Source organism: Elephantulus edwardii, unplaced genomic scaffold, assembly GCF_000299155.1.
Source record: "Elephantulus edwardii isolate Elephantulus edwardi_28Jun2011 unplaced genomic scaffold, EleEdw1.0 scaffold00053, whole genome shotgun sequence".
Classification (NCBI taxonomy): Eukaryota; Metazoa; Chordata; class Mammalia; order Macroscelidea; family Macroscelididae; genus Elephantulus; species Elephantulus edwardii.
In genome coordinates, this window is record NW_006399803.1 from 10,355,753 (window position 1) to 10,378,332 (window position 22,580).

The 22,580-nt window shown below is 39.1% G+C and overlaps 1 protein-coding gene and 1 pseudogene across 1 annotated transcript in view; one reads left to right on the forward strand and one right to left on the reverse strand.

Annotated features, from left to right (window-relative positions):
• Positions 1-14,958, reverse strand: part of SMARCA5 (SWI/SNF related, matrix associated, actin dependent regulator of chromatin, subfamily a, member 5) — a 43,010-nt gene extending 28,052 nt beyond the window's left edge. The window contains exons 1-4 of the mRNA XM_006887010.1: positions 14,615-14,958; positions 9,435-9,509; positions 6,399-6,565; positions 3,293-3,393 (exon numbers count right to left, since the gene is read on the reverse strand). Of these exons, the coding sequence (XP_006887072.1) occupies positions 3,293-3,393; positions 6,399-6,565; positions 9,435-9,509; positions 14,615-14,791 (520 nt within the window). The 5' untranslated portion in view covers positions 14,792-14,958. The remainder of the gene's footprint in view (positions 1-3,292; positions 3,394-6,398; positions 6,566-9,434; positions 9,510-14,614) is intronic.
• LOC102848516 overlaps positions 14,880-22,580 on the forward strand; it is a 61,708-nt pseudogene continuing 54,007 nt past the window's right edge.

Genomic DNA, 22,580 nt, shown 5'->3' on the forward strand with positions numbered 1-22,580 from the left:
CAGGGCAGCATCTGTTAGCTGAAATATGTCAATTGGTATACCATCTATTCCTGGGGCCTTATTTTTTGCTACTACATTAGCAAAATCTGTTGTCAAAGACTTCTCTCAAAATACTGAGGAGAAATGATGTCAATCTGACGACCAAAGTGCTCCTGAGTCAAGCCATATAATCACTTGAAATGCATCATCTATCTGAGAATTGGAAAGTGACTAAGGACAACAGAAGAATCAATGCCTCCGAATTGTGATGTTAGAGTAAAATACTGACTATCCCATGGACTAGCAAAAGAACAAACAGGTATGTCACGGAGAAAGTAGAATCAGAGTGTTCCTTAGAGACAGGGATGGTGAAGTTTTGTCTCACACATTTTGGGCATATTATTAGGTCACTCCTTAGAAAGGGACATTATGCTTAGAAAAGTGGAGGGCCAGTGAAAGAGAGGAAGTTTCTCAGCAAGATAGACTGACCCAGTGACTGTCGAAATGGGGTTGAGTGTCAGAGGTGCTGTTCATAGGGTCACTAAGAGTCATACTAGACTCGATGGCTTCTAGCAACAATAGTCCATTATGCCATGAATGGTTAGAGAGTGAGTATCACACTCACTGTCAACAACATTCTAAAGATCTACCCACAGTACAACAATGGCAATGATAAAATAACACCCCAACATCTACAAAAAACCCCAATAAAATTATTCAAAATCTATGGACTAACTTTGAGTTGTGGTGCTGGAGAAGAGTGCTGAATATACCATGGACTGCTAGGAGAACAAACAGGTTCGTCCTGGAGAGGGTGAAGCCAGAATGTTCCCTGGAGTCAAGGATTCTGAAGCTTCAGCTGACATACTTTGGGCATGTCTCAAGGAGGGACTGGTCCTTGGAGAGGGACATACTGTTTGGGAGAGTGGAGGGACGGCGCAGGAGAGGAAGACCCTTGATGAGATGGATCAATTCTGTGAGTGGAGTGGTGGGAATGAATGTGTCTGAGATGGCGCGGTCGGCACAGGATAAAACGCTGTTTAGGGCTCTTGTACACAGGGTCGCTATGAGTTGCAAACGACTTGATGGCACATAACAACAACAACAACATGTACTAACCACAAAATTCAATGAAGAAGAAATTGATTCAACTCCACAACCTAAAACTGACACAATCTATATGCACTATAATTACTGCTGATTGGATTGCCAGAGCTGGAAACAAAAAAAGGATCAGTAGTTAGAAAACATGGTCTTGGGAAGAGAAAAGATGCTGGGTAAAGTATAACATAATTTTGCATTAATAATGACCTATCACTGCAAGCTATCTTTTTTCTGAACAACACAGACTACTTCAGCACATGGAATAATCATGAACCAGATACTCATGCTTTGAAGGAATTAGAGAAAAAGACTAGGAACTGACGAAATGCCAACAGAGATATTTCAACATAAAGCTGCAACACTGGAAACACTCATTTGCCTAAATCAAGAAATATGGGAGCACCAGATGCTCTGCCGGGGAAGGAGGGACAATGTCCTCCTGTACCAGTCAGATCTGATTTGACGGTACACAAAAATAAAATAAAATAAAAAAAAATAAAAAAAAACCAAAAAACAAACCAACCAAAAAAACCAAACTGAGCCCATTATTAAAAAAAAAAAGAAAAAAGAAAAAAAAGAAATATGGGAGACCATTATCTCATCAACCACTGGCTGGTAGAGTTCCATTCCAGAGAAGGGATACTCAACAGAACATAGACATTATTAACCAATACAAGCAATAATATGCAAGAGTTAATGCAGAAAGTAATTAAACAAAAACATCTTCAACAAAATGGGCTGACAAAATGGTTCCAACAAAAGGATGACATAGTGAGGACGGCACAAGGACAGGCAGTGTTTCATTCTTTGTTGTATAGGCTCATTACTGAGTTAGAGATACAGTATCTAACTACAATGCACCAGAGGTAGTTGCTGTCTGGAATTAAATAGGAGATTCTGGATATGGAAGATAATCAAGTGAAGGAAGAACACAGGACTGTATGCATTAAAGTAGCCAATGAGTTCCTGTATCCATCTGAGTACCATCACAGTCACTCAGTTCCTTTGTTATCCATATACTAACCCCAGATAATCAATTGAGTGTTTCACTTTTCCTAAACACCTAGAAAAGTAGCTCTGCTGACTTAGTGATAAGGAGCTTTTGGTCAAATCAAACATACATGGTTAAAATGCACCAACTAGTCTACAGAAGAAAGCTGGGCAATCTCCCCCAGCTAATAAGCTTGTTCTGATTCAACAACACCTACTCAAGTACATGCATTATAATTATGTGGTATTTTGAATGTTAACCAATGCTACAGAAAGCAACTCACAAAATGGGACTCTAAGAAAGAAATTATCCAAATAATCCAATTTCCCTCCTACAAAGGAGAAAACAAAAACTGAGGACTCCATAGTCAAAAGAAAACTTTAGATTCCTGTCTGGCTGAGGTTCAATTTTTCAACAGTTTGAGGTTACAGTAATTAAATAACAAACCCAAATTTCATAGACCTATTAACCTTTAGAGCATTTCTGGTGCCTTAGTGGGTAAGGAGATATGTAACCAAAAAGCAGACAGTTCAAATCCACCAGCTGCTCTGCAAGACAAATATGGACAATCTCCTCTTACGCAATTTACAGCCTTTGAAAAACCCACTGGAGAGTTGCATAGAAGTCAATTTCAACCCAAAAACTACAAAAAAAAAGCTTTAACCTTTAAAAATTTTATCAGTCATCAGGGGTCAGGGGGAAAATGCTAGGCTTAAGACAAAAAGGACATTTCTGTGCCACCAATCAAAAATATTTATAGACAAAATTAAACTTAGTCAAATATGTGGATCTTTTTTAAAAAAAAAACATTAAAACAAATATACTTTACAAAAAAGTCCAACTATAAAAGCATTAGGTGATAAGTAAAAAAGTACAACTTTTTAAAAAAACCCACATATTTCATTTCCTTACTGGATCAAATATAAGGCAAAACACCATTCCTAGTTGATAAAAGTATGTATGTAGATAAAATAAGAAACAAATATAAAGACATTTTATACAGTTTTAAAACATAGTTTCACTACTTCACTACACTGCATCATTGTCATCTTTTGTGGGGGAGGGGGAAACCTGAGGTTTATATCACAATCATCAATTTTAAAAGAAAATTTCGCCATACAATTACACCAAAGACAAAATTCATAAATTCTATAAAGATTTCAATAACTAAATCAACTAATAAAACATTTAAACATTATGTAATAAAATAAAGCATACATGATGGAGAGTCTTCAAATCGAGTGCACACATTAGTTGCTTTGGAGCTTTCTGTTAATAGTTCTTCATCTTCTTCTTGCTCTGTTCTACGGTGTCGGTAGCTGTTAAGTTTAAAACAAATCCACTGATTTAAAATGAGCTTTAATTTTAAATTTTGGTTTTAATTTCAATTACTGTCACAATTTATGCCAAGTGTCATAATGGCTCCACAGTATTTTTTTAGTCATATAAAGTAAGCGTACATTTTAGAATCTAAAATATTAAATCTACAAAGTTTTATAAACTCAATTGAGGGGTCTAAACCTAAAGAAACCTTACATGATCAGGAAGCCTAATAATTTGCACACACATTTGGCTAAGGGGGGAAAAGACAGCTCCAAGAATTTTACTTTTAAAACTCTAATTTTGTCTTGAGAAAGAAGAGAGGAGCCGCCGTGGCCTGGTTTGCGGTGTGAGATTGGTAGCCGTAGTTCTAGTTCCGGTGACTGGGATCCATATCGTGGGCATTTGATGCTCAATCTCTCCCCCCCCCCCCCCAGCAGGCGCACGTTCTTTTGTGCCTAGGGGAGAGCCAGCTCTTCCTCTGGGAGATGAGTTTGTCCAGCGTTAGGGTACGCTCTGGGTGTTCATGCTATGCTGGAGGCTCCTGGCCACCAATCTAATAATCCTCTCCTGCCAAAGCACCAGTGCAGTATCCAGAAGTGAGACTCCAGGATGCTCCACTGGCCCCTGGCAGAAACAAATGACTGCAGAGAAGACCCGCCCATTGTGGAGGGAACACAAGCATAGCACAGGGGGGTACCTACAGAAGCCTGGAGACTAGGATGAGGCAGGAGCCCTTCGCGTCACCTTTAAGGGTGGCAAGATCGGCACTGGTGGCAGCGGATCTTCCGTAACCATCACCATTCTCATTGAGTACCAACCCCTGACTGCTCTAACTGGTCACAGGTGGAGGTAGTTGTCAATTGTCTGCACACTACCCAGTCCACGAGTGTGTCTTCAAGGGTAGAGTAATGAGACTCTCCTTCCTCCTTCGCACTCACAGTATCAGACACAAAGACAGTCACAGTGAGGAGCTCGCCCCTCTCCTTCCTCCAGCCTACGGTCTGCCTCCCCTCTCCTCTAATGTCTAAGACTCCCCTACAATAGATCCTTGTTTTTCTCCACTTTGCACATGATCTGAGCCAAATGGTTGGATCTTGACCGATTCATTAATAGGGTGGCAATGGTGGAGTAAAGGATGAGGAGTGTGAGGACTGACTGCTGTAGATACCAAGGACTGTTTTCCTTCTTGGCCACTTCAAGTTTCCTATGAGCAACCGCTTTATGTTTGAGACAGGCCTTCCATGTGCTAATTCTTGACCAAGAAATTTTAGTTGCTTTTGATCTAATTAAGACTTCTTTCTTTTATGGAACCATGCATCTTCATTTTCCCTCTTCCCACCCAGGAATCTTGACTTTAAAAATCACCCTCACCCCTCATTACTCAGTCACAAATACTAATCTGACTGCACCTGGCTTGTGTTTTCTATGTCATCAGCTTTGTTGTTTCTCTGCAAGAAACTTGGTATGATAAAAAAATGCCTGCAATTTGCCTTTAAGATGGACTTAAGAAAACGTTTTGACTTATGAAAGCCATAATGTAACTACGTTGGCTTTGATGTCAGGGACAACTAAAGGGATTTCTAAACAGTTAAAATTTTTGATGGAGTAAAGCTTTGAGTTTTTGCTTCAATCTGGTACTTAATTGCTAGTGGTGATGTTCTAAATGACAAAGTTAAAAAGTAACTTCAATATAGTCTATATGTTTACAGATAGTATCACTTGCTTTCTAAAGATGTTCTTCTTTTGGCATTATTTAAAGTCATCAGCTGAATTTTTTTGTTCCTTTGGTTTAACAAAAGTAAGTTTCAACACTCAACCTATTTTCCATATTTAGTAAACCATTTTAAACGGAAAAAATACCCACCAAAAACTGTCATTTTACCCAAATTCTGAAAAACAGCAACCTAAGAGCTTAAGTAGTGACTTTAACCAAGGAATTATCAGAATTAAGAAAAAAGCTTTTTAAATGTCTGGACTCCATCTCTAGAGTCAGATACATTGCCTAAAAAGCTAACTTTCTTCAGCCATAATAATGCCAAGTTTCTTAATATCTAAACAATCCAATTTATTAAACTTACTACCCAATTCTGAATCTTTCAACTTTATATCCTCTATCTTTAACAAATATGAACTAAATTGGAAAACAGCAAATTGTTCCACTACTGTAACTTCTACATTTATTTTATGTTTTTCCCATTTTTAAAATTCATTCTTTATTGCACATTTTGCTCTCTCCCTCTTATTTTATACTTTAGATTTCCATCCAGAAAGTCATCTAGTAGTTACTTTCAGTATTTGATTGACAATATAAGAAAGTACCTACGCTTTTCTTTTCACTTAATGCTGCTTCCCTCCAAAATAAAATGTTTAGTAATTTTCCCAGGAAAAAATGCAACTCAGTATGGTGGTTATAATCAATGGGCTCTTCTCATTATTAGTTATTGTCGAGTTGGCTGACTTAAGAGTAATCCTTACTACCAAAGAACAAAAACTTGTCCAATTCCGTGTCATCTTTACTATATAATACTTATTTGAAAATAAGTTAGTATAATTTTTTATTTAATTACCCTACACATATAGCAAGCAATACCCTTCCAAATAAACCACAGGTATTTAACAGAACCGAAATGATATTTTATTATTTTCTGTGTGTGGGTACTGTCAAATTGGATCTGACTGGTACAGATTGTGCCTCCTTCTCCAGCAGAACATCTGGTGGATTCAAACTGCGCATACCTCTGGGAATGCTGTGCAGCTCTTGCCATTAGGCCACCAGAGTGGCCCTGAAACTTTTTTAAATTAAATGATTTTAAGTCCCTACTACAAACTGCTTGCACTTTACTATGAAGCTTCAGACTGGTGGTTCAAATCCACCTACTTGTATCTTAGAAGAAAAGATTACTATACTTTGTCAAGAAAACTATACTGATACTGTATTGGTAATACTCTTATACGTGGAGTCACCAGGAGTAACAATAATGAAGTACACACTAATACTCACTCGCCAACTGATAACAAGTTCTGTTTTTCATCCTTTTTTATTCGTGGACGCCCCGGTTTCATCTTCAGAGGTGAAGTTGGGGTCTTCTGAGCAGCAGGCTGAATGAAATGTGCAAACAGTTCTGTCTGCTTTAATAAATACTCAAATCTATTTGCTCGGTCGGTTTGCTGCAAAAAAATTAAGACATATTTTATGACATTATCAGTAAAGCATTAAAATTAAAATTTCAGTATGCCTTGGAACAGTGAACTCTGGAACTAAACAAGAAGATATGGATATATGGAAAACTATTAAACACAGATATCTATGATTTTATATATATATATATCTATGATTACATACTGCATGATTCTACTTTTATCATATTCTGAAAATGAGTGACACAAAGCAGATCAGAGGTGGCAGAAGGCAAGGAAAGCAAAAGGGTAGGAATACATTTTTTTTGTTTGACAAAATTGCTTGATATCATAATGTAGTGATATTTTCATGGCTGATTATATATGACAAAATACTGTAGAATATAAACCACAGTATGTAAATTTTTTTTCACAGTATGTAAATTATACTTCAATAGTTGACCTTCAAAAAGTAAAGAAATCTTAGTAAAAACTTAAGACTCCGCACAAGTAAATTTATTCAGAAATTGGGGGAAAAGTGTTGATTGTTAAGGATGTACCAAATTTAATAAGGTATCAAGGTCGAAAAATACCTTCTAATTCACAAAATATTTACTAGCCCCAAAAGCAATCTCTTAATACTATTCCTATGTTTTATATCAATCATTCGTTAACTATTTGGGTATTCCCTAATATCACACCAATGAATGAAACAATTTTATTACTTTAAAAAATCCTTAAATCACTCCAAATGTCTTAAAATATTTTCCAAGGTTAAGTTAGAACCAAGCAGATCAAAAAATTATCTGAAATCCTTGCTATCTTCTACTGAAAATCTCTACAATATATTCAAATTTGTATCTAAAGATTCCTGTGAGAAATTTAAACATGAGATTTGAATAAGACAAAACTGGAACAAGAGAAGCAAATAAGTCAAAAAAGTAATACATGCAATAATAAACGAATGATAAAACAAAGAGACGGTGGGAAAAATAGTATTTATGAGATCAAACTTTAAAGACTACTGTTACAAAGGTACTGTCACAGGCAGTCTGGTATATAGAAAGAGGCCCTTTCATTCACTGAGATAGTACTAAGTAGGTCTATGGGATAAAGATAATGAATTTCAGTATGTGACATCTCCAAGTCTGACATGATAAGATTTAGAAGTGCTCTTCAAGCAAATAAAGGATCTGGGCTGAAAAGAAAGATTTCAGTTCAAAGACGGTAGCTGAAAGCCAGTGAAAAAGCTAAAAATGTCCAATAAAAATGTCTGGCATTTAAATAACAAAGAAATAAAGTAAACAGAATATCCACAAGGAGCAAAAAAATGTTAAGACTTTTTCTTTCTTTATACTCAAAAGATTTTTGAGAGGCCTATCATGAAGAATGAAACCAAAAATATACCAGAAAATTAAGAATTTACTACTTTAGCTAAACTATAAAATAGAGATGATAAACTTAAAGCAGACAGTGAAAAAAAGGGACTAGGGTATCAAAAAAACCTCAAACTCATTGAAGTCAGGTCAGACCAGACTCAAGCTGACCTTCTAGAGGATGTTCATAAGCTGTAAAAAAGCATAGGAGGAAATTACTCATCTTTCTCCTGCAAAGCAGCTACTGATTGTGAACCATTTGCCTTTGGATTGGCAGCACTTGTGAGTACATCTATGTACATACAAGTTCACGTGCGTACACATATGCCACTTACACACTTAAGCCTGCAAGTTATAAACATGTACCTAAGATTTTTAATTTGTATATTTTGTTGTTATATGATGCACGTACATATTTTCTTAGGACTTCTAAGCCATTTAAGAGAGTCAAAAACCATTTACTGATAGCAAAGAGAAATTCAACAGAAAAGGAGATTTATTTATAAAAAATACTGTTAAGCTCTATTACGTGTCAGATATTTTTCTGCAAGAATGTGCCAGCATTATATACATACACATACACACACACACACCCCCCCCATATAGACCACATTTTGTGATGGTGCTAGTATATAATTTATATACACTGTTATTTTACCTTTCTAAGTCTTCTAAGTGTTATGTACTGTCAAGTGAGAACTGAGTCACAGATGACCCTCCAGCATGCCCATCTCTCTCCTGAGTAGCTGGCTGATTCAAACTGCATGCCTTTCTTTGGTTTGGCAGCATAGCTCTTTACTACTACGCCACCAAAGACCCCTTTCAAAGCAATGAATACATTTTAAATATTAAATATTTTTTGTCCCTAGTATAAAAAAGCATTCACTATTGACCATCTTTACCAGAAAATTTCAACTTAAAGGTCAAGTGGTAAGGAACTGCACTTCTAATCCAAAGGCAAGCAGTTCTATTCCACCAGCTGCTCCACAGGAGAAAGATGAGCAATCTCTCACGAGATTTACAGCCTCTGAAAACTGGCTAAGGGTCAACTACGAGTCAGTTGCAATTCAATAGCACATAACAACAATATTCCCAGTAAAAATCATGTTTCCTAAAAATATGGGGTATTAGCTGAGGCTTTAGGATTCAACTCCATGTTCACTATGAGAAATGCCATGGGCAAAGAGCATCCCTTTAAAATCACTAGAGCACAATTCTAGATAGATGTAGAAAAACACATATGCTCATTAAGCAATTTAACTAGCATTTAATTCATCTCCTAGATACTAAAATGTAAATGTAGTAAGATAACATAATCTAAACAATTATATGATATTTTAATAATTCAGACATACTTTCATTAGCTTTAAATGTTTGATTATATGTACTTTATAAAGATAAATACTACAAAATGCTACTAATATAACATAGCACATATATTTTAATCAGTATGCTAGCTCAAAGAACTAAACACAGACAGTACATTTAATCACTAAGTAAGTGAAATTTTCATTATACACATTATTCAGATGCTTAAAACACACCATTTTTTCTTCATAAGTAGGATCTGGCTCTTGGATTTCTTTCTGCTTTCCTGGTGATGCATCATCAAAAGCTTCCTGGAAGGAAAAAAACCAAAAAAATTGTTCTTCAAGCATAGACAACAGTATTTAAACTAATACCTGTCCCAAATCCATTCCTGGTCCTAACTTTTTTAATACTTAAACAGCTAAAAAAAAGCTACAAAGATAATAAGCTATCCAAACCAAAGAAACTGTATGGTTACTGATGAAACAAAGGATTATCTGTATCATCATCCTAAAATAAAATGATCTTCAATCAAAGTCAGAGTAACTGGCTCTTTATCCAATCAATGTTGTTGTTGTTGTTGATTGTCTTCAAGTCCTGAACGACTCATAGCAACCCAATGAACAAAAGGCCTGAAGTCCCTCTACAACTATCAACCATTTATCAAAGTTCATAGAGTTTCTGGAGGCATGTTGTTTAGGAAGTGGATGCCATTCCTCAATAATTATGAAAAAAATTAAGTAGTATCAAATGTAGGCAGAGGTTTGCTTTTCACAATAAAGATGTTTCGTGGACTACACACAAATGCTCACTTGGAAAGCCTCATTATAAATCACCCTGCTTTTCATCTTTTAGATTATTACAAAAATATAACCTAAACTGACCATTAACTATAATCTGATTCCTAAAATGGTAATAAACATGCTTTACTTGCAAATTTACACATGCTGACATCTAAACTGCCACAATCAACAACTTTAACAGTATAAAGTTCTACTCACTGATAAATAAAATTATAGAATCATTGATTAAAGCATTATTTTCACTGGAAAAAACCCAAAGTCATTGCTGTGGAATGAAAACAAACTCACAGCTGACCCTCCCAGCAGGTTTTCAGAGGCTATAAATCTCAGGTGAAGAGACTGACCATTGTTCTCCCTTGGACTAAAAAGCCAGAAAGTGTCATCTCTGGGTTAGCAGCACAATTCCCTACACTGCCAGAGCTCCTTATTATTTTCACTGGATGTACCAATCTGTGCCTTTTAATAGATGTTATAATAACATGATCTGTAATAAAAGATTGAGGGGGAAATGTTGGAAAAGGTAAAACAGTAATGGTTCAAAAGGTCCTAAGTTTATAACTAAGATAATAAAAAAACCCGTAATGGGAAAGTCTGCTATTAGGGACCTCTCTAAAGTACTCAAGAGCAATGGTTTCACTCTGGAGACTAAGGTGCGTCTGATACAGGCCATGGTTTTTGCAATCACTTGTTATGCATCAGAGAGCTGGACAATGACTAGGGAGGATAGAAGGAGAATTGATGCCTTTGATGTGGTGCTGGAGAAGAGTATTGAGGGTACCATGGACTGCTAGGAAAACAGATTCATCCTAGAGAGGGTTAAACCAGGCTGCTTCTTGCAGGCAAGAATTCTAAGGCTCCGTCTAACATACTCTGGACATGTTGTAAGGAGGGACAAGTCCTTGGAGAGGGCCATTATGTTTGGGAGGGTGGAGGGATGGCGCAGGAGGGGAAGACCCTCTATGAGGTGGATAACCGAGATTAATTAAGGTGGGGTAATCAGGATGGGTGTGTCAGAGGCAGTGTGATTGGCACAGGATAGAGCAGGGTTTAGGGCTGTTGTACAAGTTGTTGTCACAAATGACTCCACGGCACATTAACAACAACAACCACTAAGATCTCTGTTGTTGTTGTTAGATGCCATCAAGTCAACCAAGACTCAAAGCAACCCTATGCAACAGACCTAAACCTTGCCCTATTCAGTACCATCCTCTCCAACTCCAATATATACTCAGGCCGACTGTTAAAGTCCTGTTTTAAGCCATCTTGATGAGGATCTTCCTTTCTTTCTCTGCATTTTCTTTCCCAGCAAGATGTCCTTTTCTAAAGACTAGCCCCTCCTGAAAACATGCCCAAAGTGTGTGAGGTATAGTTTCACCATCCTGGCCTCTAAGGAGCACCCTAGTTGCACATCCTCCAAAAGAGACTGGCTTGTTCTTTTGGCTATCTGTGGAATATTCAGGACTCTTCTCCAATATCACAGTTCAAAAGCATCCATGCTAGTATATTTTGCAAACAGCTATTGGAATACCATAATAATACACCCAGAAAAAAAAAATGCACTTTTCCAACAGTAATCATTATCTCTGGATTCTATGAAGAAGTAAGTTGGATTAGGACAGAAGGAAGACTTATCAAGAGCCTATGTTATGTAGCCAACACAACTCTGTTTGCTCAAAATAAGAAGGACTTGAAGCACTCGTTGCAGAAGATCAAAGACCACAGCCTTCAATATGAATTACTTCTCAATGTCAAGGAAACAAAAATTCTTGTCCACTGGACTTACAGGCAACATCATGATAGATGGAGAAATGATTGAAATTGTCAACTTTATCTTACTTGGCTCCACAATCAACACCCTTGATACTAGCAGTCAGTCAGGGATCAGGAGAAATACTGCACTGGAAAAGTCAGAAGTCAGGTACCTCTCCAAACTGCAACGATATCACTTTGAGAACTAAGGTGCAGTTGCTAAAGGCCATGGTCTTTTCAATCACTTGCTATGTTACTGAGAGCTGGGCAATGAGTAAGGATGACAGAAGAATTAAAGCTTTTAAACTGTGGTGTTGGAAAAATATCCCATGGACTGCCAAAAGAACAAATAGATATAAAGTACAGTCAGAGTGCTCCTTAGGCAAAGATGACAAAGCTCTGTCTCACATACTTTGTGCATGCTGCAAGGAGACGCTACTCCTTGGAAGGCTAGAGACTTGGAGAAATGAAGGCCTTCAATCAGATGGACTGACACAGTGACTGCAGCAATGGGTTCAAGAAATTCAGAAATGATGGACAGAAAGGATAGGACAGGGTTCAGATTTGTTGTTCATAGGGTTGTGAGTCATTCTCCACTTAACAATAATAATTTTCTTCTCCCAAAGCATTTGTACTATAAGTCATACACTGTCATTTCCTCTGCCTATCTTTCAGAGTCTATTCAACAGTAAAATGAAGGTAAGCAAAGAACCACCACATTGTCAGAGATCATACTAATAAAAAAACAAGGTTGCCTCCCTCCTTGACTTAGCAAATAAAAGACAGCTGAATACAGAGATGACTAGCAAATGCTTCCAGCTTTGTCAGAAAAAAAATTAGTGGAAGATACTTCATTTATTTCTGATGGGGGGGTGGTGGCCAATCTACCCTACATCTTACTTTCAAACAATAAAGACTGAAAAACTGCTTTTCACTGCAAAACAGGTTGTCAGACATACAAGGCCTGTGTGCTCAAACCAAAGTTTTATTGTAAATTCTGAAAATTTTCCAATTCACATTTAAAAAAATAACTAGGGAAAAAACCCTAATGTTCCACCCATAAGAGTATGTATGTACTGTGAATAACTAATGTTAAGGGGGGTGGGGGTGGGGGGGAGAAAACAAGTTTGTGACTAGATTTATCAAATATATCAAACTACTGATATATTTATACTGAAAAAGTAAAAAAAAAATTCTATTACTTCATTAATGAAACTGCCATGCATCTTTTTTTAAGTAAAACTAACACAGCGAGATGTATGGAGAGTCAGTTTTGGAGCCAAATTTCTGAATTTCTTCACTGGGCAAAAAAAAACAATTGACATCCTGTGGTAGTACTAGTTACCACACTGACATTTATATTTAAAATTTAATTCCATTTAAATTTAAAAAAGGTAAATCAAACCCAAAATATTTTGTTTAGGCTTTCAATCACTCTGCTCTTTAATATGTAAGAACAACATCTATTTGTTAACAGACCCTTTGAGAAACTGAAGAAGTAATCTCTAATTTCAATGTCACTTGCTTTAAAACTTACTGAAGCCACGGAGCAAGAATCCAAGTTGGGCAAACCTGGTTATCCAAAATAATTACTTAACCACTTTAGGAAGAAAACACCGGATGCATCTTAATTTGGAACAACTGTCAATGCCAGAAAACTACAGAATAGGATATTTACTATTCCCCTAAAATATTTACTATTCCCCTAAAATCTCACTACCAGAAATTCTCTTACAAAGAATAATAGGATGTCAATTTCTTTATCTTAAAGTAGACTTGTGAAATCTAAATAAAACTCTTCCTAAATGGTTTGGCTTGCTAATATAACTGCGCTACCATTTATTTCCTCATTGTATTATCTTTGTATCTAGGTACCTTTTCAAAGCACTACCGCCTTCATCTAAAGGATGTAAAAACCCAAAAATCCTTGCTCTGTGGCTCTAAAATATCTCAAAAGTCGTCGAAGAGGAAGAATCCAGGGCAATCAATCACTCTGTCAAGTCAAAGCACTCGCGCAGACCCAGGAAATCTGGCCTAGCCGTTCCCTGTCTTTCCACCCCCGCGATGTAGTCGCCATGGCCCAAGGCTCTGCACTTAGTGGTATCCATTTAAGGAGGAGGATGGACAAACGAGGGGTGGGGAGGAAAGATGAAGCAAACCCCAAGAGAAGGCTGCGCTCTGGTTTAAAAGCCCACCAGCCACCTCATCACATTCACGAATTCGTTCGTGCACCCACCAAAGTTACAGGCGGGTTCTGGGACAGCTGCAGATGCCTCGGCTGCTCCCTTCCCAGGGGACCGGGGCTGGGGAGGGGCCCTTCACGAAAGCAGCTGCGGCCCCGCACATCCCACTGCGCACTAGGCCATCCAGCTCCTGCCATTGTTTCTGCCCAGAGCAGATACCGCCCCCGCAAGGACCCGAAGAAAAGGAGGCCCAAGGCCTCGGATGCGCTTCCTCCCTCTCCCCCAACGCCAGGCCTTCGCTTCTAATCGGCGCATCCCTCGCCCCTCCCCCGAGATCGGGGAAAGAAGACTTAGATTCGCAGAGGCTGCAGTGGGAATCAGGGAGGAAAAGCAACCGGGAGATCACCATTCGGGCACAGAAACCCCCAGGGCCTGTGCTTTTCCGAGGACTCAGTCCTCGCAGATCATTTCCATGCAAACTGGCCAGAAAAGGTTTTGGTCTAGACACGATAAGCACGGGAGCGCAGCCGAGAAAGAGATCGTGATCTGCCTGGAAAGGGCCCGAGCGTGGTGCGCAGGGCTGAAGTGGGGCTCTGCGTCTCGGCAGCACCATCAGGGCCCATCAGGGCCGCCGGCCAGAGCCTCCAAGTCCCTCTCCCCGCGCCGCCCTCGGCCCCTCACCTCCATCTCGGCGTCCGCAGGCCCCGCGCTCACCGCGGAGGAGGCCGCCAGGGACACGACGCCCTCTGCTCCGCCTTTGTTGCTGTTGTTACTCCCGCCGCTGGCGGCGGAGGCTGCGGATTTGGAAGGCGCGCTCTCCGAGGGCGGGGGTGGCGGAGGCTCGGCCGCGGACGACATGATGTTCCGTCTGCGTCAGCCGCAGCTGCCGGAGGCTGACTCCCGCAGGCGTGGAGGATGAGGCCTAGGCCGAGGTGGTGAAGTCGTAATGAGTCGACAGAGAGGCAAGAGGGCTCCCGAATGCTCCGCTGCGCCGCGCCTCCAGGACCGGCCTGACCGGGACGAGGCAGAACCCTCTGGTGGGGGGCCGCCTCCGCTGCGGAGCTCCGGCCCGCCCCGCTGCTTACCTCACGGCGGGAATCACGTCGGAGTGGGCGGAGCCAGCCGGGTCACAGAGGTCAGAAGAGGCGGGCTAATTTAGAAGAAGGCGAAAGGTTAGCGGATGGGAAAGGAAAGCAAAAGAGAGACAAAAGTGGAGAACTAGCTTTGCCTCCTCCTTTTTTTGCACCGACAGGTACGAGCTCGCTAGCAACCAGCACAAGCATCTACGCCACCGACTTTCAAGTCTCGCGAGATTGCTGGCTGGCGGCTGGACTTCAAAAGCGCATGCGCATCCTTCTCCTCTCTCTTGCCTCCTACATCTCTAGCGCGCTCGGGAGCAAGTAGTGGGTGGAGCTTCGAATAAATGTTCTGTATCTTTCTGTGAGCGTCTTTCTATGCGAGTTTGAAACAATTCAAGGTCCTTGGCTCTACTAGCTCTGTTACCTCCTGGGCCTAGTAGAGGTCAGTTTCTTTTCCTGAAAACGTGCTCACATTTTGTGCGCTGTGCCTCCATTCCCAACTTTTGCATTATACCATGGACTGCTAAGAGAACAAGCAGGTTCTACCTAGAGAGGGTGAAACCAGACTGCTCCTTCGAGGCAAGGATCCAGAGGCTTCGTTTGACATACTTTGGACATGTTGCAAGGAGGGACCAATCTTTGGAGAAGGGAGTCATGCTGGAGAGGATGGAGGGACAGCGCAGGAGAGAAAGATTCTGGATAAAATGAATTGATTCAGTGTCTTGGTTAATGGGGGTAGGTGTGTCGGAGACAATTTGGCACAGGATAGAGCAGGATTTAGGTCTGTTGTGCAAAGGGTCGCTATGTGTCGCAGGTGACTCGGTGGCACATAACAACAACACCTCCCTTTAGAGGCGTGACCCCACAAGCTTTTGCATGGTTGGCCCAAGTGACCATCACTTGTTGTTTCTGGCAAAGTATCCCTTTCAGTGATTTTTCATAGTCACGTATTGTGGTGGTGTTGATTGCCTTCGAGTCGAGCACGACTCATAGCGACCCTATGAACAAAAGGCCTGAAGTCCCTCTACTACTTTCGTCATTTATCAAAGTTCACAGTTTCCGGAGGCAAGTTGTTGAGGAAGTTGATGCCACTCCTGCAGTACAGCAATAATATATAAATACCCTTTGTTTTTGTTACATACTTTCCAGTTAGTAATGACTCAGCCTTCTCGTGTGGCACCGCGCAAAAACATTGTCTAACAGTTCCACATCTTCACCATCCTTACTGTGATAGAGCTTGTTGATCCAGTTCCTATGTCTAGTCAAATCATCGGCTTCCTCTTTTTTGATGTCATAGTCTTCAAACTGATATTTCTTAACACTTTAAAGACCTCTTTCACAGCAAATGTATCTAATGAAATGTGTCATCCTGTAACTACTGCTTCCGTAAATGTCGATTGTAGATCCAAGTAAAAGAAAATCTTTAACAATTTCCATACTTCCTCCATTTATCATGTTACTTACTGGTCCATCTGTGAGTGCTTTAGTTTTCGTTATGTTGAGACGTGATCCGTACAGAATACCGTAGTCTTTCAACGTCATCAATAAGTGATTTTAAGCCTTTCAGCAGGCAAGGTTCTGCCATCTTCATGTTGTTGGTGTTGTGTGCCATCGAGTCACCTGCAACCCTATGTGGCAGCATACAGCAGCTCTGAAGCCTACCCTGTCCTGAGCCAATCTCCCTGATTCTGACACACCTACCTACATTGCCCCAGTTATCAATCCATCTCATCCGAGGTCTTCCTCTCCTGCTCTCGCCCTACACCCTTCTGAGCATAATGTCCTTCTGAAAGGATCAGTCCCTCCTGGCCATGTGTTCAAAGTATGTTGAAGGGAACTTCAAATCCTAGCCTCCAAGGAGAAACTTGGTTTCACCCTCTCCAAGACATCTTCATATCTCCTGTTAATGAGCTTTCTTCCAATCCCAAAACCTTGTTCTTCTTTATGTTATCTACCTTTTTTCATTATATGTTGTTGTTGTTAAGTGCCATCAAGTTGTAGGCGACTCATAGCTATCCTATGAATGAAAGACCTGAACACTTGTATAACTTTCATCCTTTCTCCAGGTTCATAGGGTTTCCAGAGGCAAACTATTTCGGGAGTGGATGCCACTCCTGCTTCCAAGCTTGTTTTAATCGGGGAGCTCCACTAAACACTGCCCACCATGGGTAGCCATTATCGCATTTGACACATCAGTGTCACAGTATTCCTTCACAGCAACCAAAAGTTAATTCTGTACAAGTGGACTGACCAGGGCTATATGACCTAGAAAAAATGTTTGACCAAAACCAATTAAAAACAGGCCCGAGGGCCACTGAATACAACCCTGACACACATCTTTCCTGATTTTTAATCATGCACTATCCCCTTTTTTGACCAGGTGGATTGACACAGTGACTCCCGCAATGGACTCTAGTTGTCAAGAATTGTAAAAACAGCACAAGATAGGACAGGATTCAGATCTTTTCTGACTAAAGTTGCTATGACTCGAAGGCCCCAAACAATAACAACAAGAACATCCTCTTCTTTTGTTTGAACAACTACCTGTTAGCCTATGTACAGGTTCAACATATACAAAGTGTCCTGGAATTCTCATTTTTCCTAGTATTTGACATTTTGTTCAGCTCTTTTACTTAATATTTTTTACAATTTATTATGATTTGCACAAATACTTCTACATAGTTATGAAAACATCTTTCTGATTACCTCTGCTTTTAACCAATGCTATCCCTCAATCTACACCCTCATCTGAATATATTTTAAACCTCTGTTGATGTACTGCTCCATTGCTTTGGAACTATAGTCAGCAAAATTTTACTTGCATGTGTTATTAACGATATGGATTGATACTTTCCCTATTCTGTTAGATTACCTTTCTTTAGAATGGACACATATATGGATTTCAAAAAAGAAGGGCCAGGTAGGTGTCTCTGGAAATTTTTGGCATAGATAAGTGAGGTGAATCCATTTGTTGAAATATTTTGTTTGCTATTTCATCAATTACTTAAGCCTTGTGTTTTGTATTGGTGTTTTTGTTTCTGTTTAATTGTCTATGTCATCAGTGAAGTTTAAATTTCCTTTTTGTTACAGTAACTCTTCCATCCTCTTTTGATATTTCTTATGCCATTTAATATTTTGCCAACAGAATTTATCAGTATTGTAACTTGAGACTTTCATATTTTTCTTTCAGATCTTTTCAGCTTGAGAATTTCCAAGGATGTTTGTCCTTGTGATTTTCTAATTCCACATATTTTCACATTTTGTTATGATATTTTACTTTATCTTCTCAAGTTAACTTTTGACATTTTGTTCACCTCTTTTACTTCATATCTTCTTTCATTCTTTTTATCTACTTTACACTCACTTTTGGTCTTTTCTTTCTTCCTTTTCTTTTTTATGACCTTTTGCATCCTTTACATGTGAAGTCCTTGATGTCATCCCACAATTCACCTGTTCTTCAATCGTATATTCAAACTGGTGTTCAATATGTCAAATATGCTCTTGAGATTGTTCCTGAATTTAAGTGGAACAATAGTAAAGTTGTACTTTTTTTCAAGTAAATGAGTCTTCATTTTATCTTCCATTTGAACTTTTAATTTAGCAATTAATGGTCTGTTCCACAGTATGGCCCTTCTTTCTTCTGATGGATGATATTCAGTTTTTCCATTGTCTCCTTCCACAGATGCAGTCTATTTGATTCCTATGCTTTTCCCTCTGTGAAGTCTACATACATGTATTTTATTATATAAAATGTGTATGTCCACATTTTATGTTATTCAAGAAAGATATTTACTGTAAGTGATTGATCTTACAAATTCTACCATGTGATATCTAGTATTATTTCCATCAGCAAGACCATATTTTCCAGTTACCAATCCTTTGTTTCTACCTTTGCATTCCAGTAATTATCAGTACACCTGGATTGCATGTTTAGTCAATATCAGACTGCAGAACTGACTGAAAATCTTCATAATGTCTTCATCTTTCGCATTAATAGTTGGTGTGAACTTTGTATAATAGTCTGATCTTCCTAGTAAGCCACCAGATAGCATGTCATTATTATTTCAGGGTAGATGTTGACTTTTTTCAACAATGACTGTCTCTCTTCAAACCCATTAAATATAGTCAGTACTATTCCTTTTTTGGCTCACTACTGTCTCAGATACTTCAAGTGTTCAACTTCATTTTTTACAAGTTCCATTTTTCCTAGATTTATACTTCATACATTCCACAGTCTGACTAATGGGTATCTGGAGCTGTTTCTTTTCATTTTCAGTCATACTACATCAGCAAACAGAGGTCCTGGAGGCTGTACGTCAGCAACCTCATCAAGATTAACCCCACTTTGGAGAGAAGCAGTTCCTCCTCAGTTGTATTTTGAAAGTTTTCCAGCTTGAGGGACTCTTCTTCGAGCACTACATCAGACAGTATTCTACTGCTATTCATGGGGTTTTTACTAGCTGGTATTTTCAAAAGATCAGCAGGCCTCCTTTCTAGTCTGTGTTAGTCTAGAATCTTAGCCTGAAACTAGTCCATCTACTATCAGACATTATAATTGGGTGGCATTTCTTGTAATTAAAATACTTGTTCCATAACTTCCAATATCATAGCATCAATACTTAAGCCACTAGAATATCAGAAAATAACAGACAAATGGTGGGATATCCCTTCCTTTCAAAACAGAGTTATACTAATTTCTGTGCTTAAAGTCAGCAAGTAAGTTGCATGCATGCTATTACATAACAAGGAATGTAAGAGCTATATTTGGTTGCAAGGACTATGCCGGAATAAATAACATACACATACATATAAGGGAAAAGATGAAATTACATTAAAAACTTCTGGCATGTGCACCTGTGGCACAGAACTCACATGTCTCATGACATTTCTAGAAGTTAATTTTAGCCTCATTTAATATTCTGTAAGTATTCTCTTCTATAATTTGAACATGATGAAGTTTTATGCTATGGCCATGAAGTCATGGCTAGAGTTTATTAGTACCCAAATAGCAAGGAAGGGAACTCTGATGGCATAATCAATGGGAAGCTACACTGCTGATAACCCAAAGTTAATGCAGTAGCTTCAGGGGAAAGGTGGGTAAGCTCTCCCCTAAGTTCTAAAGTCTCAGGAACCTAATGGAAGATCAGCTAAGACTCAGTTCCTACTACATTTGCTCTTGAGCAATTAATGATTAGACTTGAGAATAGTGAAATTCCTTATATTCAGTCTACACTCATATGCATCATGTGGAAAGAGGGAGGCTGTGGCAGAGGCTACGCGTGGACTGACCAATTTTGAACACAGGCTGATCCTACAATGGATGGGTATAAGACAGTTTGTGTAGAGTCACATTCTACCTCAGTCCCATAGGGTTCCTGGGTAACCAATCAGACCTACTAGACATGATAGATGCAAGCATTCTATACCCATGACTCTCATGCCAATCGTTTGGCACACAAACAAATGGGAGGTAGCACAGCAGCTGTGTGGTGTAGTTGATTGATGTCTGAACAGAAAGCCTTTGACCATTGTGCATCATCCTCACCAGCTCACCTCTTAAACTGGGTTCTCTCTGCTGAGCCTTGTTTACAGGAGGCAAAAGTGATTCCCTCTTGATTGAAAAAAAAAGGTTTGAGAGCAGGGAAGGGATCTTGTTGGGAGATGGGCTGCTTTAGAAACCTGACACTGGTGAGGATCTATGGCTGGGAACCAGACTTCTGTTTCAACAGGCACCAACATGAACATTTAATATTAAATCCACTGGGCAGGGAAAAAATTGAGCATAGCATCAACAGCAGCATGTAAAATAAGCATTCACATTGTTGTGTTTATGAAAATAACATATACAGATTATAGAGTACAAAACTGTGAACATGTATATAAACATACTATATATAATCAATGCACCGAGTGAAAAAGAAGTATGGGTTGAATCTTTCCCTAAACTAACAAACATTATTTGAGAAAGTGCATTTCTTCTCAAATTAAAAAACTACATTAATTTAAAAATTTAATTAAATTTTAATTAACTAAAAAATCAGAACTTTAAAAAAATATATTGCCTTAGGCTTTCTACAACCTAAATCCTTCTGCTTTCATCTATTACAAAATTGGAGCATGTTGTATTTTATTTTTGTAATAAACTTGCACTCAATAGTTGATTGTTATCACCCAGCATGGGTGTTATTTATTATTGTATTTCAATGTGACTTATTCATTAAATTAGTATTTAGTTATAAGATTAGGTTGGTAGCTGTTTGAAAGCTTTAAAGACTCCAGAAACTATGTAATGAATCAGGGAGGAAAACAGACATAAAAATCTCATTATTAAGCCAGTTAACTGGAAAGTCTTATAAAACCATGATGCTGTACCTCCAAACCAAGGAATCAAATCCCATGAAGTGTTTGGTTGGACACAATAAACAGTTTCAACAAGTATCCCCCCCCCCCCCATAATTGTGAATATATCACACAACTTTCTCTAACACTCTGGTGGCCTAGTGGTAAGAAGCTGTAATGCAAGCCAAAAGGCATGTGGTTCAAATCCACCAGGTGTTCCTCTGTAGGAAAATGAGCAATCGCCTCTCATGCGATTTACTGCCTCTGAAAAGCCGCTGGAGGGTCAGCTCTGGGTTTATTCCAACTCAATGGCACACAACAGCTAATTTACTGAAAACACTTGCAATTATGTACTTAATCAAAGACCAGCACAAATCCATCAGTATAAACCACAACTCTGCTAGCAATAACCTCTCCCCATTTTTCCTTTTCCCTCTTGTCCATGGTAACCATGAATAAACTTTAGTCTATATACATGTGCCTTTTCTCTTCTTTATATATTAATGTTACATGTTGTCAAGTCAGAATGCATTTGGAGTTGACCCTCTAAAGGGTTGGCTTGTGCTGTAGTGAATTATTCAAGATGGATTATTTACATTGTCTTTGACTTTAACTACCTGACTAGACACTGTCATCAAGTCAAAGCTAACTCATACCTGACCCTCTGGCAGATTTTCAAAGGCAGTAAATTGCACTGGGCCAGATTGCCGACTATTGTCCTACAATGCAGCTGGTGGATTTTAATCCCATGCCCTTGGGTTGGCATTAGACACTGGAACCCATGGCTGAAGTCACAATGTAAATCCATCTCATTGGAGGTCTTCCTCTCTTTCACTGATCTCTGTCTTTCCAAGCATAATAGCCTCACCTAGCTACATGTCCAAAATATGAAAGATGAAGCCTCATCATCTTTGCTTCCAAGAAACACTCTGGCCTCACCCCTTCCAGGATATATGTGTTTGTTCTTTTGGCAGTCCATGGGATTCTAGCACCACAACTCAAAGTCATCAATTATTCTTCTGACATCCTTATTTCTTATTGTTTTTGTTATTGTTATGTGCCATGAAGTCACCATAACTCTGAACCCTGTCTTATCATGAGCCAATTTCACTGTCTCTGACTCACCTGCCTCTATTGCTCTAGTCATTGCATCAATCCATCTCATCCAGGGTTTTCCTCTCCTGTGCTGTTCTTCCACCCTTCCAAGCATGATGTCCTTTGCCAAAGAC